The sequence below is a fragment of the Talpa europaea genome, assembly GCF_964194135.1.
Source record: "Talpa europaea genome assembly, chromosome: 10".
NCBI lineage: Eukaryota > Metazoa > Chordata > Mammalia > Eulipotyphla > Talpidae > Talpa > Talpa europaea.
The window spans coordinates 111,706,285-111,733,061 of NC_140077.1; the positions used below are offsets into that span (position 1 = coordinate 111,706,285).

The 26,777-nt window shown below is 47.8% G+C and overlaps 1 protein-coding gene across 2 annotated transcripts in view; it reads left to right on the forward strand.

The window, feature by feature from the left end:
- Positions 1-1,006: 1,006 nt before the first annotated feature.
- TBC1D9 (TBC1 domain family member 9) overlaps positions 1,007-26,777 on the forward strand; it is a gene marked incomplete at both ends in the record, with an annotated part of 67,762 nt that continues 41,991 nt past the window's right edge. For both annotated transcript variants that reach the window (XM_084244963.1, XM_084244964.1), the window contains one exon: positions 1,007-1,133. In XM_084244963.1, coding sequence (XP_084101089.1) covers positions 1,007-1,133 — 127 coding nt within the window. The remainder of the gene's footprint in view (positions 1,134-26,777) is intronic.

Consider the following 26,777-nt stretch of genomic DNA (forward strand, 5'->3'; position numbering starts at 1 on the left):
GGGGTGTGCAGGGCTCTCCCTGGATAAGGCAGGGGCCTGGTGTTCGAGTTTTAGGTTTCACTGATTTTTTAAAACCTTCATCCATCTAGCAAGTGTGGCTAGACCCCGAATTCTGCCAGGGACAGCCGCGGTGTGGACGCCTGGTCCGAGCGCCGGGGCGGGTTCCAGCTCCTCCGGGGGCGCCCGGCGGGTCACGCAGAGCGGTGATGTCAGGCCCGAGCCCGGCCGCTGGAATTACAAAGGAATGGCGCGGGGGAGGGGTCGCGGGCGCGACAAGTCTGGCGCAGGACTCGCCCCAGGGATGCAGGAAACAAAAACATCGCCGCCCATTGGCTGCGTCCACTTCCGACCCGCCGTGCGCCCGGAGGCCGGACCCTCGGGGCGCGCGGCCCGGGCCGAGGGGCGGCGCCGGCCGCGGGGCGGGGACCGCGAGCGCACGCCCGGCACACGCCCCCGCCGCGCCCGCCGCGCCCCGGGGCTGGGGTGGGCGTGAGGCCGCGCGCCGGCCGCCGGGTGCCCCGCTGGTTCCGCCCGAGGCCGCCGGCGCGGCGGGGCCGGGTGCGCAGAGCCCGGGGCGCGGATCCGCGCTGTCGTCATCCCTCGCCGTGACCCGCGCGTCCTTCCCGGGCCGGGTGCGCCGCGGCGAGGGGCCCCGGCGCGCGCGGGCGGCGCGGCGACTCCAGGGCGCGGAGCGCGCGCTGCTCGCTCGGGGGGCGCAGCCGCGTCCCCGCCTGCTCGGGGGCGACCCGGGGCTGAGCGCCCCCGCTCCGCGCCTCCTGCAGCCGCGCTCCCCGCGGCGCGCGGGCCCGGCCGGGCGGGGAGCGGCGGGCCTGGGCGCGGCGCCGGGAGGATGGTGCGCGCCGCGCCCGCGCCCTCGCCGCTGACCCGGGCGCCGCGGGCCGCCGCTGCTGAGGGCGCCGGCCGCCGCCGAGCCTAGGGCCGGGCGCGCCCCGGGTGCCGGACCCCACCTGCCGCCCCCCGCCGGCGGCGCGCGGCGGCCGGGACCATGTGGGTGAACCCCGAAGAGGTGCTGCTGGCCAACGCGCTGTGGATCACCGAGAGGGCCAACCCCTACTTCATCCTGCAGCGCAGGAAGGGGCACGCGGGCGACGGCGGCGGCGGAGGGCTGGCCGGTAAGCACCCCGCCGGAATGGGGGCGCCGCCCGCTCCCCCGGGGCTCCAGCGCGCCCGGAGCCCGAGCCGGGCTTCTTTGCGGACCCTGCCGGGCGCGGGGCCTGGGAAGCGGGTGCCGCTGTTGGGGCTGAGATGAGGGAGCCTGGGGCCGGGGAGCGCCAGCCCGCGGGAGTCGGGTGCGGTCATCTGCACCCCCTTTTCATCGCGCTTTATGTATGGGCGGGAGCGGTGGCCGGTGGCTCGCTCCCTGCTTCTCTGCCTGGGGATGGCAGGACCAGGTGTCAGATGCCCTTTTGTTTCCAGGGACGCGGGCAGCGAGGAGCTGGCGGTGGGCATTGCCTGTGCTAGTGTGACCCACGCCAGTGCATGATGAACAATGCATTTTTTTTTTTTTTGGTGCATCTAAGTTGACGTGCAGCAAGGCAGGTGATGTGTTGTGGAAGAAATGGCTGTGTAACTAACTGCAGTTTAACAATTTTAACACATTCTCTCCTTCCCCGGCCCCTCCACCGGGCATTCCTAACCCTTTAGCTAAAGGCGGGTCTGTTGTTGCTGATTTAAGACCAGTCGGATCCCAGTGGTGCCATCTGAGAACGCTTGACAGGCCTGGCGACAGTCTGGAGCTCACGCCATACTAGAGAGGCTGGACCTCCTGGTTAGAATGTCCAGAAAACTGGGAATACTTTCTACAGTGGAAAAGTTAGGAGGAGAACTAGCAGAGGTTTCACAAGAAAGAGACTGCAGAGAGAGGTCAACCTTGACCTCTGTAGATTGAGGCTGTATCCCATCCCGGACCTGGCCCACTAGGTAAATTATTGCTTGCAGAACAGCCAGCTGTAAACTAAAAATTCTTGATCTGGTGTATATTTAGTGTGATTCTCACTCAAGAGAAGCAGGGAGCGAGCCACCGGCCACCGCTCCCGCCCATACATAAAGCGCGATGAAAAGGGGGTGCAGATGACCGCACCCGACTCCCGCGGGCTGGCGCTCCCCGGCCCCAGGCTCCCTCATCTCAGCCCCAACAGCGGCACCCGCTTCCCAGTTTTCTCAGGACTACAATTCAAGCGTCTCATGGTACAAGGTTTTTGAAAGATCCAGCTGGTGCCTTGGAGGGCCTTTAGGGAATCTGGTTTTTCTACATTTTTTGTAGCAAAAAAGAGAAAGGAAATCTGCAGAACTCCGGGCCCTGATCTGGAAATTCTGATCAGTGGCTTAGAATCAGAATCTCCCAGTTCTTTCTGTAGATGTTGTGGGAGCATCTATACTGACAGGGAATCGCTTGTCTCATGTGGGGGTCGGCCTGGACTGTCCCTCTTTAAGTATGAAGCATGATGCAGCAACCGTCATTTAATGTGTTAACAAAGGACATTTTCTGCCTGGAGTTCACCCTCCTCCACCACGTAACTGCTATTTCTTTTCTAGTATCACTCACTGTAGGTTATAAAAAAACACAGAATCAGAGTCTTCTTTTTCTACTTAATATTTTTTTGCGCCCCTCCTGACTCAGCTGTAACTGGAGTTCACTTTCATTCTCTTCATTGACGTCAGATGCATAGTCTGTCTTTATAGTGGGGAAATAATAGTTTTATTCACATATTGCTAGAATAATTAAAATTATCCTGAGTAGAAATATTCCTGCCAACAAAAGTTCTTTTCAACTGTGATAAGGTCTGCTCTAGTAGCTTGGTGCCACGTCCACCGTCACAGGAACCTTTCAGGGATTCTCGCACCAGGCTTGGTGTATTCTAGTTCTGATGTGAGTTCATCCACGCGCTCACTAACTCACTAAATCATTTAACAAACATGTGTTGGCGCCTTCTGATGTGTCGGTGTCATGGAGCTCACAGCCAAGCGGGAGAAGACCAGTGCTGATAAAATCATTATATAAATTTAATATAAAATTGCCACTCCATGGGCTTCCAGCAGAAGATGGAAGCCAACGTAGTTCAAAGGAAGAGAGTTTAGTGAAAAGACAACTTAAAAAGGCAGAGGCAGGGGCTCCTGAGCCTGGGAAAGGCGCTGCAGGCAGGGCAGTGCTGAGTCCAGGCCTGAGCCAAGGAGCAACATGATCTTACCGGAGCCCCTGTGAGCTGAGCCACCGGAGGATGTGGTCCTCCAGGGAAGCAGCAGTCTCAGAAATGCAGGCTGCAGCTGCGAGTGAGTGGGGAGGACATGCTTGCTCACCCTCTCTTCCCCTCCCAGCTTCTGCCGCTGCCCTCCACAGTGGAGCCCCATGGGGATCAGGTCCGGGGATCAGCCTCCCAGGGTGGGCCTGGGAGGTGGGGGCAAGCTGAGAATGGCCAGCACTAATAGCAAAGGGAGATGCTAGTGACTGGTTGGGGAAGGAGGGGTGGGGACAAAGAAAGACCCCTGAGAAAGGGCACTTGGCTGGGAAGTGAAGAACAGGCCTGTTGCCGAGGACAGGAGGGAAGCATGCTTGGGTATCCATTGTGGGGGGCTCCAGAGGGTCTCAGGACCTTTGCATCCTGTGCATTACCTGGGCCAGCCGCCGGCTTCTATTCAGCAACCTCCAGCAGGGGAGGGGAGTTTGCTCCGCGTGCAGTGGCCAGGCAGGCTCTGTGTGGGGCCTGGAGAGATGTCAGTGCTGAGAGCTATAAAAGCTAACGGGCCACCGTGAGGACACACACCGTGGTTTTTAAATTAAGCCGGGCTGCTCTCCCCAGTCCAGACAGTGTGCACAGGTGTGGAGGCCACGAAGTCTTGCGCTGCAGGTGCATCGGGTAGATTGAAGTGGGACTTCACCTGCATACAGAAGTGTGTGAAACAGCCATACAGAGTGCGGTGGTTCATCACTTTGCTGCCTACGCCAACATACAACATAGAACACGTCCATCCCAGGGTGCACCCCAGGACCATCTCCCCATCACTACTGTCCCCTCCCCCAAAGGAAAGCACAGCCATCCTGATGGGCTTTGGTAACTATATGGACTGTGTTTCTCACAGCTTTCCTGCTTTTGCAATATGTTAGTGTTATTTTTAGTTTTATGTGTCTAGAATGATGTGGGAGGTTCCTCTCTGGGTCTGGGAACACGCAAACATGTTTCCAGCTGAGTTCATTGCTTCTTCGCATTAGGTCACTTAAGCTTAGGGACGGTTTCCTGGGGACCCTCTGCTTTTGGATAGCAGGGAAACCTACAGTTGTGCCAACCAGTGACCTCCCACCAGCAACATGGGCCTTTCCTCCGGTCCGTGTCCTTACCGGCTCTGTCACTCTTTGTAACGTTAGCCATTCTGGTGATGGTGGTGATATAGCACTGTGGGCTAATTTGCCTTTCTGCCTGATGAGGTTGCACACCCTTTCATGTCTATTGGCCATTTGAATTATTTTATGATATGGTTGTTCAAATCTCTTGCCAAATGGTTTGTTTTTACTGATTTGTAGGCATTTTAGTATGTTCTGGCTGTGAGCTCCTTACTGGTTTATGTGATGTAAAATCTTCTTTTTGTTGATTGTCTGTTTACTCTTTTCGTGATGAACAGGTTCTTAATGTCAATATCCAACTCCTTATAGATTCTGCTTCCTTTATTGTTAGTGTTTTATTGTGTGCCATTCAAGAAGTCCTTTCATACTCTGAAGTTATAAAGATCTTCATATTAGCCTACAGAAACATTCCTGTTTCAACCCAGAATTTATATTTATAATTCACTGGGAATTCATTTTTGCATATTATATGAGGTAAGATAAGTTTTATTAAAAAATATTTTATGGGCATCCAGCTTGATTTATGGGTGAGACCACCTGTTCCCACCATTCTGTGGCACTGGTGTGTCATTCAGGTACCTGGGTGTGTCTGTTTGGGGCTCGCTCAAGTTTATTCCTTTTGTTTGTTAATAAACACACCATAATTTCATAACAAGAATTTATATTCAGACTGTGTTCTTCCTTCTAGAAGAGCTTCTTGGTTATTCTTTGCCTTTTATTTACATTTAAACAACATTTTTAATCAGTTTCTTAAGTTCCACCAAAAACAGAACAACTATAGTAATGAAGACATTAAAAATGTTGTGATTTTAATTGAGAATGCATTGAGTCCATAGATAAATTTAGGGAAAATGGATGTCTTTGTAATAATTGTCCATGAACATGGTATGTGCCTCTAAATTTTTTTTTTGGACATTTTAAAATTTCTATCAGTGATGTTTCATAGTTTCCTGTGTGGAGAACTTACACCTCTTTTATTAGGTTTATTCCTAGGTATTTCCTGTTTCTTCACTTTGTGGTATATAGTAAATCTAACTTAATATGGCTGTTGATAGATTCTTGGAAACTGTGACTTTAAGTGAAACAATGTATAACACGAACAGATCCTGGAATAACATGTTTTAATTCAGTGTTGTCCACCATTATCTCTTCCTCATCAACAATGTTAGGAAACTTCATTGAATGCAACCATGTTATTCAAGCATGTATTATACCTTTGTACCTGCTGTATTGTACCTTTTTAAAATTTCATTTTCCAATTCTTTTTTGCTGACCTATAGAAATATAGTTGTGTTTTATATTGATCTTGTATTCAGAACCTAGCAGACTTATAAAGTGAATCCTAGCACTTTATCTGTGTAGAGTCTTCTGTATTTTCTACATATATAATCATATCATTTGAGAATATTGACAGTTTTGTTTCTTTTTTCCTAACATGTATGCCTTCATTTTTTTCTTTGCCTTTTTCTGCCGGCTAGGATGTCATGTGTGATGTTGAGTAGATGTGCTGGTTGTACAGCTCCTAAGACCTTCTAAGTCTTAAAAGAAAGACTCAACATCTGTTTACCTCCCAGGATGATCTTTGTGAATACACTTTTTTTCATTTTAAGGGAAGTTTTACTACTAGTTTGCCAAAAGTTTTCATTTTTTTTAAAGATTTTATTTATTTATACAAGCACTGGGGTACAGGCCAGAGGCGCGGGATGGTGAGAGAATTCACCAGAGACAGAGCAGGGAGCAGAACAGGCAGAAGGACCTAAGTTCCCGAGGCAGGAGAGGTCTGCCCCGCCATGTGGGAATCTTCCTGGCTGGCTGGGAATCGAACCTTTGCTGCAGAGGCTGTGGACAGCTTCACAGTGCTGTGCTCAACCCACTGTGCCACGGGGAGGCCCTGCCAAAAGTTTTTAATTATATATGGAGGTAGATTTCTTTCATATGCTTCTCTGTATCCATTAAGGTAATCGTATGATTTTTCTTTTATTTTGTTAATGCGGTCATTTACATTGACTGATTTGAAATGTTTAACCAAACTTACAAATATAAAATAATCCAAAGCAGTTGTGATATATTACTTTTTTATATGTCTCTTAATATCACTTGCTAGTCTTTTACTGAGGATCCTTTCAAATTAGTAGGATGGACCTGTAATTTTTCTTTTTCATAACATCCTTGTTTTGGTATTTAGATTATACTGTACTACCTTAAAAAAGAAGATAAAGAATGCTCACTCTTTGTTCTGGTTTCTGTTTTGTGTGATAGTGTATTTCACACCGGCATGTTTGCCAAAATTCACTGTGAAACTGTCCGGCCTGGAAGTTTTCTTTGTGAGAATATTTAAAATTATGAATATTTGACTAAACTTTTAAAACTGCCTAAATAGCACACAGCTAGCCACTTGCTCTAGCAGCCCCCTTTGAAAATACCGTGTCTCTGGCAGAGAAACAGATATATAGACTAATAGAAAAGAATTGAGAACCTGGAAATAGACCTTCACACATTTGGCAAGGAAGCCAGGAATATTCAATGGGAAAAGGATAATCTCTTCACAATGGTGCTGTGAAAATTGAATTACCACAAGCAGAAGAATGAAATTAGATGTCTATACCATACACACAAACCAACTCAAAATTGATTAAAGTCTTAAATTCAAGACCTGAAGTGGTAAAACACAGAAGAAAGTGTAGGGGGAAAATTCCTTGGCATTAGTCTTGGCAGTGATTTCCTGGGTGTGCTAGCATCAACATATTGTGCACCTTAAACTTATGCAATGTTGGGCCTCTCTGGTGGCACAAGGGGTTAAGACACAACCTATGAAGCTGTCCACAGCCTCTGCAGCACGAGTTTGATCCCCAGCCGGCCAGGGAGCAACCCACATGGCTCAGCAGACCTCTCCTATCTCGCCCACTGCTTCCCTCAGCAGTGTATTTCAGTCAGTCTGTCTGTTCTGTTCCCTACTCTGTCTCTGGTGAATCCTCTCACCCCAACACCTCTGGCCTGTACCCCAGCTCATGTATGCATAAATAAATAAACATTAAAAAAAAAAAAAAGAAAATACTGTGTCTCTGCAGGACTCCCTGGGGGGGTGGCTGCTTGGCCAGAGCCAGCAAAGCGATGCCACCATCTGTAATGGCCCCCAGGTGTCCTGCATTTGACAGAACTGATCTTGAAAGGCTTGAGCCTAGCAGGCCGGAAGGTTGTTAAGCTGCTGCAGATAAGGAAATCTAGCTCAGAAAGGAAGGGAACCCAATTGTGTCTCTTGGGAACAGATGGGGCTGGGATTTGAATCTCATTGTCTGCCTGAGGGAGGGACTGAAGAGAGGAGTCCATGACTGGGGAGAAGAATACAAAAAGGGGCTAAGAGCAGCCAGGGGTGGGGTTGTCGCCAGAGCCTGGGCCCTCCCAGCAGCCTCCTGGCCAGGAAGGAGCCTGCTCAGTCTGATCCTGCTTCTTGGGAGTGGCACTTGCTTGTTGTAGGAGCCTGACCAGCCAGCCGCGGCCTCATGAGCTGCTGGCCATCCCAACCCTCAGAAGTCCCAGGGGCCCACACTGTCACTGTTCCACTGAAATAAAGGGCACCAACTGCCACTGCGAAAAAGTCATCAGTGACAATGTTAAAAGCTCTCTTAGGAACTTACTCCAAGTTTACTTGCTTGTATATGGAATTGGTCTACAAAGAAAAACATCGACTGCTAAATGCAACTCGTAGCAAGTTTGCTAATAGGGCCCTGCATCCCTTAACAGTGGGAGTGCCTCCTGAGAACCCCATCATCACGGAAGGTCAGCGTGTGCCAGCCCAGGGTACCAGTGCCCTCACAGATGTGGTCCATCCTCGACCAAAATGTTGTTAAGTGACTCACAGCTTTACTTACTGATTAGCAAAATGGAAGCATTTTTCCCAAAAGCAAGTGCCTGTTAACTTGTCGGTTGTGGCACCGGGCATCCGGCTGCAGGACTTGCACCTGTGCAGGCAGGGAGTCTGCAAAAGCCATCTCTGGGTTTCCCTACAGAGGTTTGCAAACTTGCCACATTCCCAGCCTTCTGCAAAGCTGTGCCTTGGACCAGGACAGGGAGGCCTTCCTCGCTGTGCAGTGAAGAGGGCATTTGCCTGGGCTGGAGGACCAGGCAAAAGAAGGGCCTGTGTGCCTGGCTTTTCCACAAAGTAGCAGAGATCCACACATACCCCAAGGACGGCAGTCCCTGAGGGTCTGGCTCCCAGAGTAGGGAAATCTCCATCAGCCATTCCATGCAAATCTTTATGGATGTGACTTGTGTCAGGTATCCCAAGGATTTTATTTAGTGCCTGTTTTTTATCCTTTGTAGATATAAAAATATTATTGAGTTTTTTCTTTTAATGGGATCACTTGCATTAGTTCCGTTTCTTTTAGAGACACTTAAACCTGTTGGGCGTCCTTAAGCAGGAAGTCCTTGAACAACCTGAAATTATGTACAAGATTTATGGGATTCATTTGGCATATGCATTCCTCTGGAGCTGAGCTACTGCCATGACCATCAGCTCCCCAAAGCGGATTGTGAGTCAGCAAAATGAAGAGGCAATACCCTGAGGTCTTACCTTGCTCAGCTCTGAAATTTCTGCCCAAGCAATTTTCAGGAATTTATTGTTGTTTGCAGCAGGATTACTATAAATTGTGAGAAGTCTTATATCATTTCCAGGTAATTCTGCTAAGCCTTCCAACCAGTTTCAAAAGTTCCTTTTACTACTTACGTTTAAGCAATAGTTCGCTATGACTGTCTTTGAATAGGGTAATGATAAAAATTGAGTGCTTCTTTCTTCCTCTTAGCCTGATTCCCAGATTGAGGTCCTTCAGCTACACATCTAGGCTTTCATTTTGGGAAGGGCCTGGGGCCTGTGTGTGTGTGTGTGTGTGTGTGTGTGTGTGTGTGTGTTGGGGGGGGGCAGTGAAGCCTGGATAAACCAGTGGAAGGTCTCACCTCTCTGAGGACGTATGTTGCCAACTTCTCCCTTCCCTGGTGATGCTCCTTCGGGAGCAGCCTCTGTCCTTCAGATGTTCTGTGATGTCAAGTAGGCATCTGGTGGGTCACTCCCTGGTTCTCCCTTGTTCATTCTCCTTCCCCACAGGTGAGTGGCGAGAATGGGCTTCATATACAGAACAGGCCCTTCCCTCAGCTGCCTAAATTCAGCGGTCAACCTGATCTCTGCAATTCTGATTGGATGGTCCGGCCAGTCATACTAGATAGACCTCGCTCTTAAACTTGCAGTGAAATGTGCTCGTAAATAGCTTCAGGCTGCTCATCCTCAGGACGAGAACTGCAGACCCCTCCTCTTTCCCGCTCTCTGCTGTCACTGGGCCACCACAGTCTCCACTGTGGCGTGCTTGAGTGCGATCGCCTGGGAAGAAGGTGCTGTGTGTCTGTGACTTGAGGCATGTGTCTGCTCTTGGCTGTTTCTCTGAACCCTCTGTCCCCTTTGCCCTCATTCTCTCCCTGACCAAAGCCAGTTTTCCCTCTGAAAACCGCTACATAACCTCATCTAAATGAAAAAAGTAACATGGACTTTACAGTGTTTTCATAAAGGCATCAGGTAGCTTTGTTTTGAAGAGACCCATGAAGGGATGGACTGTTTTTGCATGTATCCTGATTCCAGGACATTTGACCAAACAGGCATCCTACAGCTTTTCCATAACTCAAATTACTTGAGTTGTCTCCTTGGTAGAAATAGCTGTAATTTTGGAGGTGGGAAAATTGGGTAAAGGGTTCAGTCGTCGGGTGGAGGAGGGAAATCAGACTCGCTCGTAACGTAGCATGGACAGGCCCTGATGTATCAGCCTGTCCGCTCGAAGCCTATATGATGTTGTCACTAACGTCACTTCAGTAAAAATGTCTAAGTCTATGACTTATGATCTGGCCCCTCCCCCTTCTTGTGCCAATAAAAACTTTGGCCTCAGAGACGCCTGTAACTCTCTGTCTTGGAGACATTTCATTCCTCACAAGGGCTGTCAGCACAAGTGCACCTGAAGGCCACTTGCCGATTTCTATTTCGATTGTACTTATGACCCACTTCTTTTTTTATTTAGATGAGCACCAAGATTTTCTAAAGTTTTTAGGTGAATAATTTCTTCTTTGCTGCTACTCACCAACTGGATCTTTGCTTTGTTAGAGGCCCCATCATGCTTCACAGAATAGGAGAGAGTGTTTTCAGAAAGCTTGGTAAATGGGGCTGATCTTCTTTGAAAGGACCTTGGAAATGTCCTTCACATCGTAAATGTCAGTATCGATTCCTGTTTGAGATCTTTTATAGAGATAGTTTGATAAAAAAGAAACGCCATCTTTCATTGTAAATTATATTGGTGTGATAAGAGTTTAAGCATTTTTGATGGTTGCTACCTTGAACTTTCTGGAATGAAAGGAAACCTAGCCGTACTATCACTTAAATGTGTGCCCATGGTTTCTCTTTGAGATTGTTTTTCATTTGAAAATAGGGATGGTTCGTCCTGCCCGCCTTGCATGTTTATTGTGAGGGTCAGGTGAGATATTCCTTTGAAAGCCAAAAGCATCTGTCAGGCTTAATGTGATTTTGGATTCTGTGTTCCCAAGAGCAGTCCTCTCGTGTCGTAGTATCCTCTGCCTGCTAACAAAATCAGGAGAAACACAGTGGCAGTATCAAGCATCTACTGAGCTTCCATCAGCTCCATGGCAACGCGTCCCCAGTAAAAATAGTCTGTAAGTAAAACACCCTGATTCGCGAGGAGCAAGACAGGAGGGAAGGACACGAAGAAGGGAGAATGAAAGGAGGAAAGGTAAAAGAAGAGGAAGGAAAAAAAAAAAGAAAACTGCTTGTTGATGGTAACACCAGCACTGGGCTTGTGCCTTACCAGACCATTTGTCTTTTCAATGCAGGTGAACTGATTTTTGGCCATCGTAAACTGGTATTATTTTTGCATCACACAGGCAGTTCCATGTACCTTGTTAGGATTTCACTCCAGGACTGGGTAGGAAGCAGAGAGAGAGCCTGCTTCACTGTTTTCAGGAGCTTTTTGTTCCAAGTTTAGTCAGGAAAACTCTGACTTTATGGAAAGAAGTGTGTAAACACACACAGCAAGAATCTCAACGTTGTCTGAAGTTGTAGGGATGTTTGCTGAAATTAACAGGGAACCCGAAGACCCGGGCATTCAGCATCAAACTTACAGTCCCAAGAAACCCCTGAAGGATCTGGAAAACATCTCTCAGCAAGAGAAATTTCTCTGGAAAAACATTTTCTTGTTTTCCTGGGCAAGTCTGGTCCTGACACCAGCTAAATTAAGGAGGGATTAGTACCTGGGTGTTTAATAACTCCTGACATTTGAAACTCAAATAATTATTTTTGAGGGGGACTGAAGAAGGAGTGGAGGACAGAGGGTGTTACTTATGTTGTAAAGGTCAGTGTTTTCAAACATTAAACACTTAAAAATACATCGCACAAAAAAAGCTCTTTTCCCAAGTATTTTGAAACTTCTTGTTCTCCTAGTCTCTTGTTTTCCACGCGGTGTAGTCGATGGTTTTAGAGATACCTTTCATTGCTGTGAACCATGATTGTGGTAGTATTTAAGAATCCAAGGTAATAAATGGAAATTGGTTTAACTCTGATGTCATTGATACAATCGGGAGGAATTTGGGATTAAGGCAAATTGTGCTTTTCTTGCATTATGGAAATAGCTAGTGGCAAGTCCTTCTTTACACTGGCAGCTGTATCGTGTCACCATGATGCATGTTGTTGCAATGTACAAATATATGTTGTCGCTTAAACTTTATTAATAAGAGTGTTCATTCACTGACCTTCATTCATCCTCTTTGCTATTAGCCCCAGAGTGTTACTGATCAAATAATCACACTGCATGGAAAACCTGGTTTCCTGAGAATAGTGAGGGAGTTCTGTTCTACGGTGTGGGGAAGTGATGTGTCCCATGGCATAAACAGCTCTGGAAAGACTTGAGATCTATACTGAAACCAGTTTTAACTGGCCATGGTGTGGCTGATATTACTTGACCAAAACCAGCTTTCATTTCATTTCAGTTCATTAAGTAAACACTTAATGAGATGAGAACTGAATAGTGTTTTATTTAGGACATGGAGCACTTACTTGGTGGAAAAATAGTACAATGTCCTAATTGAGAAACTGTTCTGATTTCCCAAAAGTCTGGCATTTGAGACACTTGCATCAGTATGTGGCTATTAAGGCAGAATATGTTTTATGTTTGAATATATTTGCAACTGTACAGAGATAACTTTTCTTTCCAAACAGGACCTAGGACAGGAGTCCGACAGGGCCAAGCAGCTGTCCAGGAAGACTCGCTGTCCTGGAAGACAGCTAGGGGAGGGGAGGCACCAGCTGCCCCGTCCCTCTGAGTCCTATTCCCCTTTAACACCATGGAGCCATTACATGATGTGCATTATTCATACGTACATCAGGACTCTGGTGAGTTCATATTTTCAACTGGTGCTCCCTCTAAGGACAGTCTGGTGTCGAAGAGTGTAGTCTTGTGGTTAAGAGCCTGGCTTTGGGGTCTACTGGAGCAGCTCCTACCTGGGGCTGTAGGCATTTAGTAGGAGGGGTCCTGCTGAATTGAGCACTGAGAAGGTTCAGCCGCCCCACCACCCCAGCAGCCCCCAGGCAGAGTAGGACTCAGTTCCATCCACCCTTATGTGGGGACTTTGTGCCATATAGCCGGCCATATAGCCGGTGGGTACACAGGCTGGTGCTTTGTGAACCCAGATGCTGGCCTCGAAAGCCTGTAGCTGGCCTCCCCCACGCCCACCCCCACCGCCTTGCTTTCCTGGAATCTCAGAAGCAAGTTTCAACGGCCCGTGGCCTGGGCAGTGATGCGGCTGAGTGGATGGGGTGGGCGGGCTCTGGGCGTGACTGCTTCCCCTGAAGAGGTTCTGTCTGCAGCCTTCTCTGTCCTGAGGAGGAGCTGGTCGTGCTGGATGCGTGCTGCTTGCTCACTGTGGCGGGGACTGACCTCCAGGCCACGCTGTTAAGTGCTTGAGTCAAAGTTCAACTAGGGGTGAAGCTTTGTGTAGTTCTGAGAAGAGCTCAAGGGGTTGAAGATCTGATTAGCCAAGAGTCTGGGGGGAGACGTCGCCCCTGCGGCTAGCCAGCCCTGAGCCTGTGGCCTCTACAGAGAGGCCACGCCACAGTGTCTGAGCAGGGGGCGGTGCTGTGTCCACGTGGAGCCCGAGCTCAGTCCCAGGGAAAGAATTGCTCGAGAGGGGAGTTTTACAAAGGAGGTGGAGGAAGAACCCCTGGCATCCTCATCTCCGTGCCCACGCTGGGCTCTCTGCTGGGCCGATGGACACGAGGGGCTTTGGGAATGGCGGCGGTGGGGTGGTGGGGCGCGAGCTGGTGCTGACACCCTCCGACTCTTTAGCAAAAGAGACATCTCATTGAAAACGGGGCGGGGGCTGGTGGTGTTCAAACCATCTATTTCTAGCAGTCCATGAGGATCAAAGCCAGTGTCCATCTGTATTCATTGCTTTTGTGAGCACTTCCCATTCTGAAATCACAATCTGAAATGTCAGCAGAGAGCGGGTGTGACTTTTGATGGCAATTCCTGGCTATGGTGATTGAGGACCGAGTGACATAAGGGACTCTAGAAAGAAGGAGTAATAACTAAGGCTACAAAGGGCAAACAAAGCAATGCTGGAAAGATCTAGTTTGAGCCCCCCCCCCCCAATTTGGTAGAACTGTTACTTTTCTACCATTTCACATTTTTAAAAATTCATGTCATCCAGAAACTGCTTGAATCTGAGAGGTCGTTGTTTCCTTCTTGCCCGTGTTGAGTTGTGGCCCGCATTCCTGGCTGCTGCTGAACTTGACCTCAGATGATATGCCCGGAGTCTGTAGCCGTGACCTGTACTGTCACCTGCGCTGGGGTGGAAGGTGTTACTTACCACGTTACGTTCTTTAATAGCTGAAGCCAGCAGTGTCTGTGTGTTTTAGCTTTAGCCTTGACAACAGGCCAGTATCACAGTGACTCCTTCTGTACCTGCCTTGAAAAATAAATGCACAGGGAATTCTATCATTTTCTGGCAGACTTTGGTTTGTAAAGATCATTCTATGTGGAGAAAGACTTTAATTAGTAAAAGCTGATCCCGCTTCTGTATAATCAGAGAGAGAGATTAAGAGAAGAGAATCCAGCCAGTGTCTTGGTTGTTCCATGAGCTCTTTCTATGCCTTTTTCCCTGTTTTTACCTCATCACTCATTCATTTACTTATCCGTTCACTCAGGCACCCATCAAACCCATGTTGAGTCTCTACCACATGTTAGGCACTGAAGATGCATCATCCCTGTGTGTAGGAGACTGGATTCAGCAAGAATCTGCACAGATGTTTAATACTGAATTAGTTTCTTGGTTTTTGTTAAGACTTAATGAGAGACACTTGGAAGTGCAGACTGCAGTGTGTATTCACTCTCTGCAATGAATATTGCTACTGGTGCTGAATGGGGATGATACTGTCACGGAACCTCGAGGCCACTGTAGACCACTCTGAGTGTCACATGGTGGGCCAGAGGATTGGGGACTCTGCCCCTGGCTGGGAGGGGGTACAAGAAGGGGATCAGGCTGCTCCACCATGGTGGGCAGTGACAAGAACTGGGATTCGAAGGTCAGAGGCAGACTCAGAGGCGAAAGACTGACCCCTCAGAGACTTGGAACTCAGGCCCAGGGCAGAGCCTCTAACTGGGGCAGTGAACAGAGGCGTCCTCTCAACGGCAGGAACTATGGGGGTCTGTGCACCCCCTGAGCCTGAGTTCTCGCCCTAATTTTAGATGTGATAGTCCACTTTTATTAATGATCAAAAACATGGTAAAATCTCTCAATACAAGTTTATTCTGGGTTATCAGAAAGATTGCCTTGTGATTACACCTCATGCCAGTGCTCGCATCAGCGCTTGGATTTATGACCTTGGATTTATGACCTTGAAGCTTTGTGTCCATTGTTCTGAGTCCTTGAGAAAATGGCACAAGCAGCTCCAATTCGTAAAAGATGCACTTGGCCCAAAAAAGGCCAGATGTTTCAGCACAGGCCTCCCTAAGGCATCTGGAATTTGAGTGGAGGAGAAGGAGGTCACACCCCTGGCAGAGAGACGGTAGCGGCAGGTGAGCCCAGGAGCCTGGCACAGACCCGCTCCAGGCGGTCAGATTCAAGCAAGCCCCCATCCTGCTCAGGCTGGCTCCCCCAGCCTTTCACTGGTGGCGTCATCTTGCTGTCTTTAGCTTGTAAGATGTTTTGGTTTATAACTGCAGATGAGCTTGCCCACAAGGAGTTTGTCCTTGGCTTTCTGTGGGTGTGCGTTTAAGTGGTACCATTTTAACGACAGGCAGCCCTGGGGCTGTGAGAGTGTTTCTAGCTCCAAGGTCCTAACGGGCAATTGGGGACCTGCTGGAAAAGAAGGGGCTGTTGCTAAGGGCCCTTAGTGGCTCTCTTGCAAATCTCCCTCCATCCTGAGATTAAATTTATTAATGTTCACAGCAAAGTAACCGCCTTCGACATAGTCGTAAAGACAATTTTTAAAATGTAGGTTTTTATTAAGAATACATTTCAAAAACCCAAAGATATTAACAAGTGCACACTGGAGTTCTCGCCCTATTGCCCGAGACCGTGTCTTCCCAGATCCTTCCTCACCTGCAGACGCGTGGCAATAAAGAGCCTCCCCCATATCCCATGGACAAGTCTTTCTGCACTGTGCTTTTTACTGAACAGAGTATTTTCCTGTATCAGGACATAAAATGCCACCTTTCCTTTTTCAATTATATATATATATATATTTCAAATTTTCATAATCTCTGCCAGTGCTGTGTCTTTTTTTTTTTTTTTTTTTTTTTTTTGGTCCCTGTTCCCACCCCTTACACCTTTGGCCTCCTCCCTGCAACCTCAGGAACCTCATTCATGGCATTGACTAGTGTCCACTAGCTTCTGTATGTATTTTATTTTGTCAAATTGCCCACTATGTAAATATCCAGTATTCGTCCAACTCCCCATGATACCCTCACTCCCCCCGTTTTGCTCAAATGGCAACATTCCATCTTCCCACACAGCTGAGCAGGGTTCCAGAGCGTGGACAGACCACGTCTTCTTGGGCCAGGCCTCTGCCAGTGGGCGCGTAGGCTGTTTCCACGTCCTCGCCGCTGTGAATGGTTCTGTAATCGACACTGCAGAGCACAGAGTTTTGTGGATTGATGCCCGCAAGTGGGATTGCTGGGTCTTATGGTATTTAGTTTTTCATGGAAAACTCAGATTGCTTTCCGTAATGATTTTTTTCTTTTTTATAGCTGGTATTATATTATCTGGTAATGCCATCATCTAACCACTCCCCTAAGAATAGACATTGATGTTTTTAAACACTTTCTATAAAACTAATGCCGTAGTAAGTAACCTTGTAACCTTGTACCTGTCATGCATCCACGGGAAACATCTGTAGAACAGGTAATAAGAAGTGCAGCTGCAGGGCCAGTGGGTACATGCATTTGGCATTTTGGTAGGTATTGCCAAACACCCTTCTTGGGGGTTTACCAAGTTACACACCCGCCAGCGATGTGTGAGGAGTGCCTGTTTACCCAGTCTTGTTAGAATGTGTTATCAGACTCTGGATTCTCGCCATTCTGATAAGTAAAGACAGTATCTCGGTGGATTTTAAATTTGCATTTTTCTTTTAAGGAGTGTTGAGTGTTTTTCATCTATTTACAAGCTATTGCTGTTTCCTCTTCTTCAAACTGTTGTTCTTTGCTTGTTTTTTGTTTTTTTTTTTTTTTTGGAGGGGGGACCGACTGTGTTTTTTGGGCTAACATTTAGGAACTGTTTGTCTATTAGGAATGTAGACCTTTGTGATCTGAATTATATCTTTTCTCCCCAGTCTGTCTTTCTCACTTAACTCAAAAACACCTGTGGGTTTTTTTGGGAGGGTCGGGGTATGTAGATGAATATCTGTAAACATGCAGTGGATTCTGGATTATGAATCACAGTTAGAAAGCCTTTTCATGCGAGATCTACAGGACTTTGGAAGGACGTTTACTCCCGAGGCCGATGAAGGCTGCTTTCCTGAGCAACAGCAGAGCTGGGGACGTGGCAGTCGGCTGTGGCTCGTCCTGCCCGCTCCAGGCTAGAGCACAGTTTCAGGCCAAAAGTGGACGAGGGCATCTTCAGTTGCCTGGTGAACCAGTCAGACTGCCTCCTCCCTGAGCTTGCATCCTGTGTCTTCTTCTTGGTGCTCTTGGAGAGGCCAGGCAGAGAGAAGGGCTGAGCGGAAATGGCAGCTGACCCTTACGCTTGCACTAATTAGGCCTGTTGGCTTTAGTCAGTTCATTTCACTAAGGAACCATTATTTGTTATTTCTGTGACCTTTATTCTCTTTATTTTCTTTGGACAGTAATGTTATAAATTGGACAGTAATGTTTAGTTAAAAAATAGGTCTTTGGTCATTAACTTGACGTTCTTATGGTGCCTATACAGTCATATTTCTCCTTTCAGTCATTCTGAGAGTCTGTCCAGAATCAAAGGGAGCTGTCAATGCTCAGAAGTATGATGTCCACCCATCAGGGGGAGGCCTGGCCTATGGTGGTGTCTGCTCCTGAGAAGGCATAATGGTGACGTTGTGGTGCATAGACATCCCTCTTAATTAGCGACCCACCCGGGGTCTTGAGAAGAGAAGCTGAGAATGCAGAGCATAGCGGGTAATTACTGGGAATTATTAGAGTTTGTAATTCAAGATGCCATCATCACTGAGACAGAGAGGCCTTTCTCGTTTGCAAGGATGCTAATGAGGGGGTACTGCGATTCCATCATACAGTGTAATTTAATAGTCTAAGGAAAAATAAAAAGCTCATCCCCTCCAAAAGGAGGGTGAAAGGAATAAAGAATAGGGAGAGGAATAAAGAAGGGCAGAGGGTGGGGATTGAGAGCTGATGAGAGAGAAGCTCAGAGAGAAGCTCAGAGAGAAGTTTTCTGGCATTCAGGGACCAGGCAGGTGCGTTGCTGGCGGAGCCCAGTGTCTGGTACGAAAGGAGGGTGGAGAGTTCGAGGCGAACCTGGGGCCGGGGACGGACGGTGATGGGCTTCCAGGTCAGAGGCGGGCTCCCCACTCCTCCCAGCTCAGTGTTTCCAGGGTTGTGCCTGTTATGTTTCGTCTTAGCTGCTAAGCATCTTCACTTCCGACAATTTCTAGTAGTCATGCAAGTGGGGGGTGTGGGGAAGGCTGGGTTTGTATAGACTGTCAGTAAAAAAAATGAAATGGATGGATTGCTGTGAGGTCTCAAGTAACAAAGGACTGACATGAGGTTGAATGTTCTAGAAACTGGAGAAATTCCTCAGTATTACTCTTATTTGCACTACTTCCCTCTGAGCACCCACAACTTCCTTATAGAAATTAATCCACAAACCGATGCAGTTAAATGATCTCGGGCTTGGAGTCCGCTGCCCTCAGACCAGTGGCCAGGGCTGCCAGCTGTGTGGCTCCTCGCCAAGGTGGGGTTCCTGGTGTCCCCATCTGTCCTGTGGGATGACAGGTGTCTGTCTGGCAGAAGGTGTGGTAAGGGTTACATTGGGGAGGTGTACACCCGCCCAGGGGGCCCTGGCAGGTGCCAGCTCCTCGTAGCCCTCATGGTGCTGTTTGTGGTCATTTCTGGGGTCCTTGAGAGTGATACTGTAAGGAGGCATATGGGGTCTATGTTTTCATTTCATCTTCTAGTCAAAATGTGGACGGCCTGTTCCTGAACCCTCCCCCAAACCCTCAGGGAGGGGCTATAGAATTCCAGAACTTCCTTCACCCTTTAGCTCTGCTTATCTGCTGCCTGTCAGGTGTCAGGTGGGAGAGAGACAGAGAGATAGAATGGGGTGAGAGAGGGCGGGAGGGAGGGGTACACTGGACTCTTGTGGACAGCCTCACCCGAGCTTCACGTGCTGTTTCTGGGCCTCATTTCCTTGTTTATGAAATGGGAGATCTTGGGGATAAGAACTTACTGTTCTTTGGGGTTTCCCCCTGCAAGGATTTAGGAGGTGATTCTATGTAAGGAATGTTCTCATATGGAGGAAAGGGCTCAGTGAGCAAAGCCTCCTTCTTACCGAGCCACAGGCTCACCACCCAACCTGCAGCGAAGCCAGATTATTAGGCCCCCAAGGTTTTGAGACAAGAAAGACATCACCACTAGAATACACTCAAACTGGGGTCCACCCCAGGTCTCGGTGCCTGTACGTGCTCCCTCCTTCCAGGGCTTGTCCCAGATCCTCAGGATCCGCCCCGCCCTCGGCAGTCGCCCCGTGACATCCACTATGTGCACCCTTGAACCAGCTGAGCAAGGATGGTTTAATGGGTGCTACTTGTAGATGCTGCTTCCCAACCAGATCCTGTTCTTTTCCAAGAGTGCAGGGATAGGTCAGATGCCAGTGCCCCCGGGCACCCTCTACGCGGTGCTCTTGATGATGCGGATGAAAACACGCTCCTCTCGGGCTGACTGTGTTTAGTGCTCCAGCTCTTTAGCCTCCAAGAGCCGTGGCGACTGCTTGCTGAGACCCAGAACATAAGCTTGGCAAGCACCTCCTCTAATGACCGGTCCCTCTGGGTAGAAGAAGGGCGTGTGTGACCTGAGGGTCCCTTCTCGTATATAGAAACCCCATGTGTTACATACGCAGGACACTCAGCAGTTTCGGTAGCACTTACAGTTTGTCATCTGATTCTTCCCAACACCCTGGGAGATGGGCAGAGAAGATAAAATTATCCCTGACTTCATGGCAGAAACTGTGACTCAGAGAGGCTGAGTGACTTATCTGAAGTCACACAGCTCCTGAGGGGGCCGTGGATACTTGAACCCATGGCCTCTGGCTGCGCCGCCCACACAGGTGGGCTCTGCCGGGGCTGCGAGGCTGCCCTCCCACCAGAGCAGGACCAGTGCAAGCGTGGTTGGGTGCTTTCTCTGCTCACTGGGTGAGAGGGCTTACTTTTTCTAGGGGATTCCCTGATCATCTTCTGGGAAGTTACTTGAAATGGGCCTGCTGGTAATGTCCTAATGGTTGGACTTGCTTATTGTGAAAGGGTCTCATGCTTATGACTGTTTGCACTGGCCTCTCTGGGTTGGGCCAGGGCCTGTGACCCGGGGCAGAGGTTGGGGGGGTGCGGGGGTGGGGTGGGGGGACAGACTCACTCTCTTCAGGGTCCATTCGGAGGAATGAGGATCCAAAAACTATTAGAGGCTGCCCTTCTCATAAAGTTTTCCCCAGAACTAGCACAAAGAGAAGCAAAGATCCAGCATCTGTTACATGAGTCACCTCCCGAGGTATATATTTAGATGCATCTTTTTCTTATAAGAAAAATATGTATGTTGCATTTAAATAAAGTGAAGTACATTTGTCATAGGCAAACTATGGAAAAGCTGCATACGATCAGCTCAGCTGAATGACGTCAGTGTGAGTAAACAGTAAAGGGACAGAATCGCGTCATGTGCTCCCAGCTGAGGGCCTCTGGCTGCGTACAGAGCTTCTCACATACATTCACATCAGACTCAGGAAACAGTTTGTGGGATTCCCGGGAGTCAGGCCCCTCAAAGGACCTCTCGGGGCCTACCTTGCTCATCTCCACCTCCTGGCGCCCCCCTGGTGGGCTGGGCCTGACAGAGGCAGGAATTCCCCGACCCCCACCTGCCTCTCACAGGCCTTCAGGCTGCAGCTCACACGCCCGTCACATCATCTTCACGCCATGACCGAGCTGTGCAAACAACCTATTTTCCTGATCTGCGTTCTAGATTTCTCAGAGGCTCTGGCCCTTATCCAGCAAAGAAAGCTGGGTCAAGTCGCTGACCTGCCCTTCCTGTTTCCAGGTGCTGCGCCGTGTCCGTGTCCTGGCCTTTTCTGGCCACAGCCACCTGCAGCTGGGAAACTGAGAGCAGAAGTGAGATTATGGCCCTTCTTGAATCATTCATGTCGTGGCTGTGCGGCAGGAGGCCCATGCTGTTCAAAGAAGCCACTCAATTATAATTAGTCTTTTTCCCGGTCCCTTATTTAGGTTTTCTGAATTTCTGCTATGAGCGAGACCATCTGGTATTTTTCTAATTATAATAACGTAAAAATCACAATCAACAAGCAACTATAAACCAGAGACACACTACAGGGGAGGGGAGGAGGGGGTAGGATCAAAAAAGTGGGGTGGGAATCGTATGGGGAATATAACCAAGATGAAAATGCAAACACTGTGCAAAAATGAAAAATGATGTAAAAATATATAAATATAATTTTAAAAATAATAATAATAAAAGGGGGAAGAAATAAGCCACTTAAATATTTTTATTTTATAACTGGAGAGTTAAAAAAATGAAACTTGGACTTTTTCCCTCCGCCTGTATCTTTTCCTTCCTTCCTCCTCTCTCCTCCTGTCCGTCTCCCTGGCCACATGACAGGCGGGAGAGCTGGCGCATGTCTTCTGTTTGTGTTTCCTGAGTTCAGGGAACATATGTTGATTCTCTGGAATCGTGGTGTTTCGGGTGGCAGAACAGAATCTGAGGGAGAGAGCGAAACTTCTGTTTTTTTCCGAGTACGTGGCTGAGAAACATTGGCGTGAAAGGAATTCTTGCTTTTGATGATCTTTTGACAAAAATTTAAAATATTTTGCTGTAACCCTGTTCTCACTGCATCATTGTTTCATAAAATCCAAAGGTAGAAAGCAAAATTTGAGGGGTTTTTAGAGCCCTCACAACTCTCACCTCAGTTCAGATGAGTGTGCGTGTTGCACATTGTCTGCACACATATATTTTCACGTGTGATCTGCATGCACCTGTATCTGCATGTGCGTGCACGTGTGCACGTCATTTTTGCTCAGAGATTAAGGATTGTGGATGAAAGAAACCTATCAAGACCGTCATTAATTTAATTTCCCCATTCACTAAACAGTAATTTAAAAAATAATTTCCCCCACCTTTCATTCTTGTTCATCAGCCTCTAATTGAAGACAAGCTCCGGGACTTGCCAGCGTGGCTGTTGATGGCGATGCTGGGTCTGTTGGGTCAGGACATTATTTATAGCAGGGAAATGGTTTTGGAAATAACTTTCAATCACTGTGCAAAGAAATGTGCCTCCAAACATTGTTGTTATGCTGATGAGGCTCTTTCCATCTTTTATCTGGAGTTTTCAGAATAGTTTACAAGCTATTGCTAAATCCCACCTGAACTCGCTCTTAGGAAACGTCAGTTGGGTGTCGTGTATCTAGAGGACTCATCCACGTTGCAGGCCACTCACGAGCGTGGACACCTGGCCAGAACTTGGCAGTGCTTGGCTTTGCAGCCTCCCATTTGGTCCCCAACTTCTGGGAGTTCTCTTTGTCTTCAGGCCCTCCCAGCTCAGTTTTCTCTCGAAAGCTTTATGTGGACTTAGGTGAAGATGGCGCTTACTTGACCCATCACAAACCGACTCACCTCTGCAAAGTCTTCGCCAGGGACTCCAGGCTAAGCTGGGGTGGAATCCTCCTGGAGAGGGCCACGGGTGCCCCCAAGTCAGGGCTCCGTGTAACCTGCCTGCTGCTGCAGTGTCTCTTGCCTGTAAATAGCAGGATTGTCTTAATTGCAGCTCTATAGCCGCTATTTTTATCTGTTTGGGAATATTTGGATGCAAGGCTGGAAAGCATGTTATTAAATTGCTGCTAATGCCCTGGTTCTTTGTTATGTAACACTTGTCTTGCTGTAGCATGGAAGGAATGTTCACTCAGAAGCCATCTTAGAGGGAGCCAAGAGGTGAGCTAGGGTCTTAGCTGAGCACGTGTGGATGCTGGGAACACGGAGACTCAGTTACCCGGAGAACCTGGGCTTCCTGGCTAGGGTACAGGCCACCTGGAACCAGGCCCGGGAGCTGACGGAGGTAAGGCCAACGGCGGAAGAGCTCAGCCCCCCTCAGCTTCCAGGGCCGCGGTCCCCTTATCTGCCCTTGACCTTTCTGCTCCCTCATCTCTCCTTGCTGATGACTGGCTTCCTCAGCCTCGGCTTCATGTCTTCATTTTTTAAATTACGTTTGAGGTATAGCACTGGTTACAGCTCTGGGTGTGTTCTAGGTGTGCAGGTTCAAGCCTCTGCAGGTGTGTGTCACGACGCCCCCCCCCACACACACACACAAAGCGCTGGTGTTCCTGCTTGAGTGTGATCTGGCCGCTTGCTCCCTCCCGCTTCAGAGAGCCCTTCACCCCCTTTTGTGCTACAGCTCTGTGGCTTTGCTTTAGCATCTCTCAGCTCCCTCGCCCTTGAGAGGGACGGTTGGCCTGCTCCTCTTTAACTCTGTGTCTGTCACCGAGAAAGGGGGTCTGCTGATTCCACAGTTTCATCTTTGATAAACTCTTATAGCAGGATCATCATTATCCTATCTTGTTATTCCTTTATTAACTCATTTATTGTTGCTTTATTATAATACATGCACATTATGGGCAATCGTGGTTACTACAGAGTTTTAGAACAATATTAAAACTTAGAACAATACAAAAATTACTTACAAAATCAGATCTATTAGTCAGGAGCCTCTGACTCCCTCCCTCTGGGGTGTCTCCACCACCGTCATTCCCAGAGGCCCCCTTTATTACAGTTGAAAGCACAACCTCCCCAGCATTTCCAGGGTAGGTATTATTAGCACCTATAACCCCTTTTTTGCCTACAGCCCAAGGCAACACCAGGGGCACTTACCTATTTAATAAATAGTGATCAAGGAAGGTGAAAGCAATTTCATTCATTTAATTTTTATAATTTTTGTCTTGAGACTATAAACTTGCAGACTTAAGATAAGCCAGTTACTCAACACCTGGTCTTTACGAGAGGGTTAAGCAGTATGTGCTGCGTGCGTGACTATGTGAGAATGTGTAGCACTGATGCTCTTCATATATTAGAGGGGAAAGGTGAGCTTCAAAAACAAATTCTAGAAGGCAGAGCCCAGGCGGTTCTCCAGTAAAGTGCATCTTTGAGAATGCCACTCTTTAGATACAAACCCCTAGCTGGCTTGCTGTATCCTAGCAACAAGATTACTAACCCATGGTTACAGAAATGAAGTAGCAGCCTTACTATAAACACAGTAACCTTCTACTTACCTGACCTCATGGTCTTTGAATAAAATCCGAAGTAGAAGGGTGGAAGTAATTGAGGGGAAGTTTTTTTTTATGAAAGTACTGAATGTGCATTTAAGAAAGTTTTGAAAACACAGAAGAAAAATATTATCAGTTTGTCCAACTGCATGGTAATTTTTATAATCTTAAAAAATAATACACGATTTATAATAATGCATCTATTTTATAATATAGGTAACATTGCACTTGTATTTTGACAGATTGGAATCATATAGAACAAAAACTACAGTTTTGTGCATTTTTCCCCTTGTAACATACTAGATACATTTGGCTCCATTATATGAGGACATGATCTTAAACATCTAAGTGTCATCATATGATATGCTGTAACGCATTTAGACATCCTAGCTATTATCTTATTGTAAGTTTAAGTTCACAGTTTTTCCTATTTCATATTTATTGTGGAAGGGGTGATGCAAATCGGAAGGGTTGGTAGGTATCTGGGGCAGGTGGTTGCTCTTGCAAACGCAGCCCACCTGACAGGCCCTGGGGTGTCATAGGCTGATCCACAAAAGCCCTGAGGGAGGCTTAACTCTTAGAAACAGGTGGACTTCACAGCAATGAGCTGCTCCCACCAGCACCAAAATGGCCTCTCCAGCCTGTCTCTCAAGGCAGACCTTGGCCTTGAGATTGCAGGTTTGTAGACGTCTCTTGCGCCTTGCACCATGCACCATCCAGCTGCAAAGACGGCCGCAGCGGTGACTGTCACCAGAGCAGACACCTCCTCTTACTGCACCCAGGCCCTGCTCGAGGGACTGATTTGCTCAGGTGTCTAAAATGTTTAATAAATCCAGTCCATTGTCATCACGGGGTGATAGCAGAGCAGCCTTGGACTCCTGGCAAAGGTGTGGGCCCTGACCCAAGCTTGTCTCTGTAAACACGCAAGGTAAACGCAAGTGCACTGCTTCCCTGACTGTAGACCTGTCAGTGTAGATTTGCTGAACTCAATCAAAACCCAGAGTGTGTGTGTTAGTGGGAGCCTCTCAATGGTAAACTCAGATTATTTCTGACCTAGAACTCTCAGCAAATGTCACACAGCGGGGAAGGCAGACAGCTCACAGACCAGGAAGCTGGGCTGGCGGGCAAACAGGAAAAGATCAGTTTGGCACTGGTCTCAGCCTATCTGTAACCGATGTGTGGCTGCACCGCCTTGGCTTGTTATGACTGCAAGTTGCCCTCAGCTGTAACTACCAGATGCTTTGAAGAAATGGAGATTTACTGTTTATATGACACAGAAAAAAACTACACAGTGGCCTTACATTACGGTCACAAGGAGGGAGGGGCGGGGAGCCAAGGGTTTCAGGGCTCGCTCTTTATTGAATTAAAAATAAAGAGTAATTTATTGAATTAAAAAATAAGAGTTGGGACTTAAATCTGGGGGAGAGGAAGAAAGAAAAAGAAAACATACCCACAAGTGACACCAAAGGATCAGTTATGGAGACCAGCCGCAATCTGGGGTGGGGTGGGTGGTGCGCCTGGCGCTGAGCCCTCTTGGAAGTGGCTGTCTCTGTAGCAAAGCTTCAGGTGGGCACTTGCACGACTTAAGGGAAAGCCCCCCCTTGAGGGTTTACACGACAGCTACCCAGACTCACTCATCATCAGAGAAATGCAAATTTTTACATCAAATGGATACCATTTCACATCCTTGAGGTTGGCAAAAAATATATATGTAATACCAAGTGTTGACGATATTATGGAGAAATAGATATTCTCTCACTTTCCTGGTAAGAGTGTAAAACGTCGAATCCATTTGGAAAGCCATTTTATAATATCTAATGATGTTTTAAAATGCACTTAGCCAGGGATCCAGCAGTTCCACCTCGAGTGATGAGCTCACCTGCTTAAAGGATCCCTGTGCAAAGAAAATGATCTCAGGGCCAGAAGAAAGAAAAAATTAGAAATAAGCCCAAATGTGCTTTCTTAGGACAATAGAATAGTTCTGGTATATTCATGCAATAGAATAGTACACGATATTTAAAGTAAATGAACTGGCTTTACAAATATAACCTGAATAAAATTTACAAACATATGACTGGGTGAAAAAAAAAACTTATTTATTTATCATTCATATAAATTTTAAAATACACATCAGCACTAAGTCTATATTCACGGACATATAGGCAGTTGATAAAAGTGTAAGTTCTTGGATGGAAAATTACAAAACGGTTGGGAATAGTGACTAGAAAATGAGAACTAGGATGGCGGCTCCAAGGGGACCTTGGCTGTGGGTGTTACATTTCCTGTCTTTTAAAAAAAAACCAGCTCTAGGGCCTCCCCGGTGGCGCAGCGGTTGAGCGCTGGGTTGCGAAGCTGCCCGTGGCCTCTGCGGCA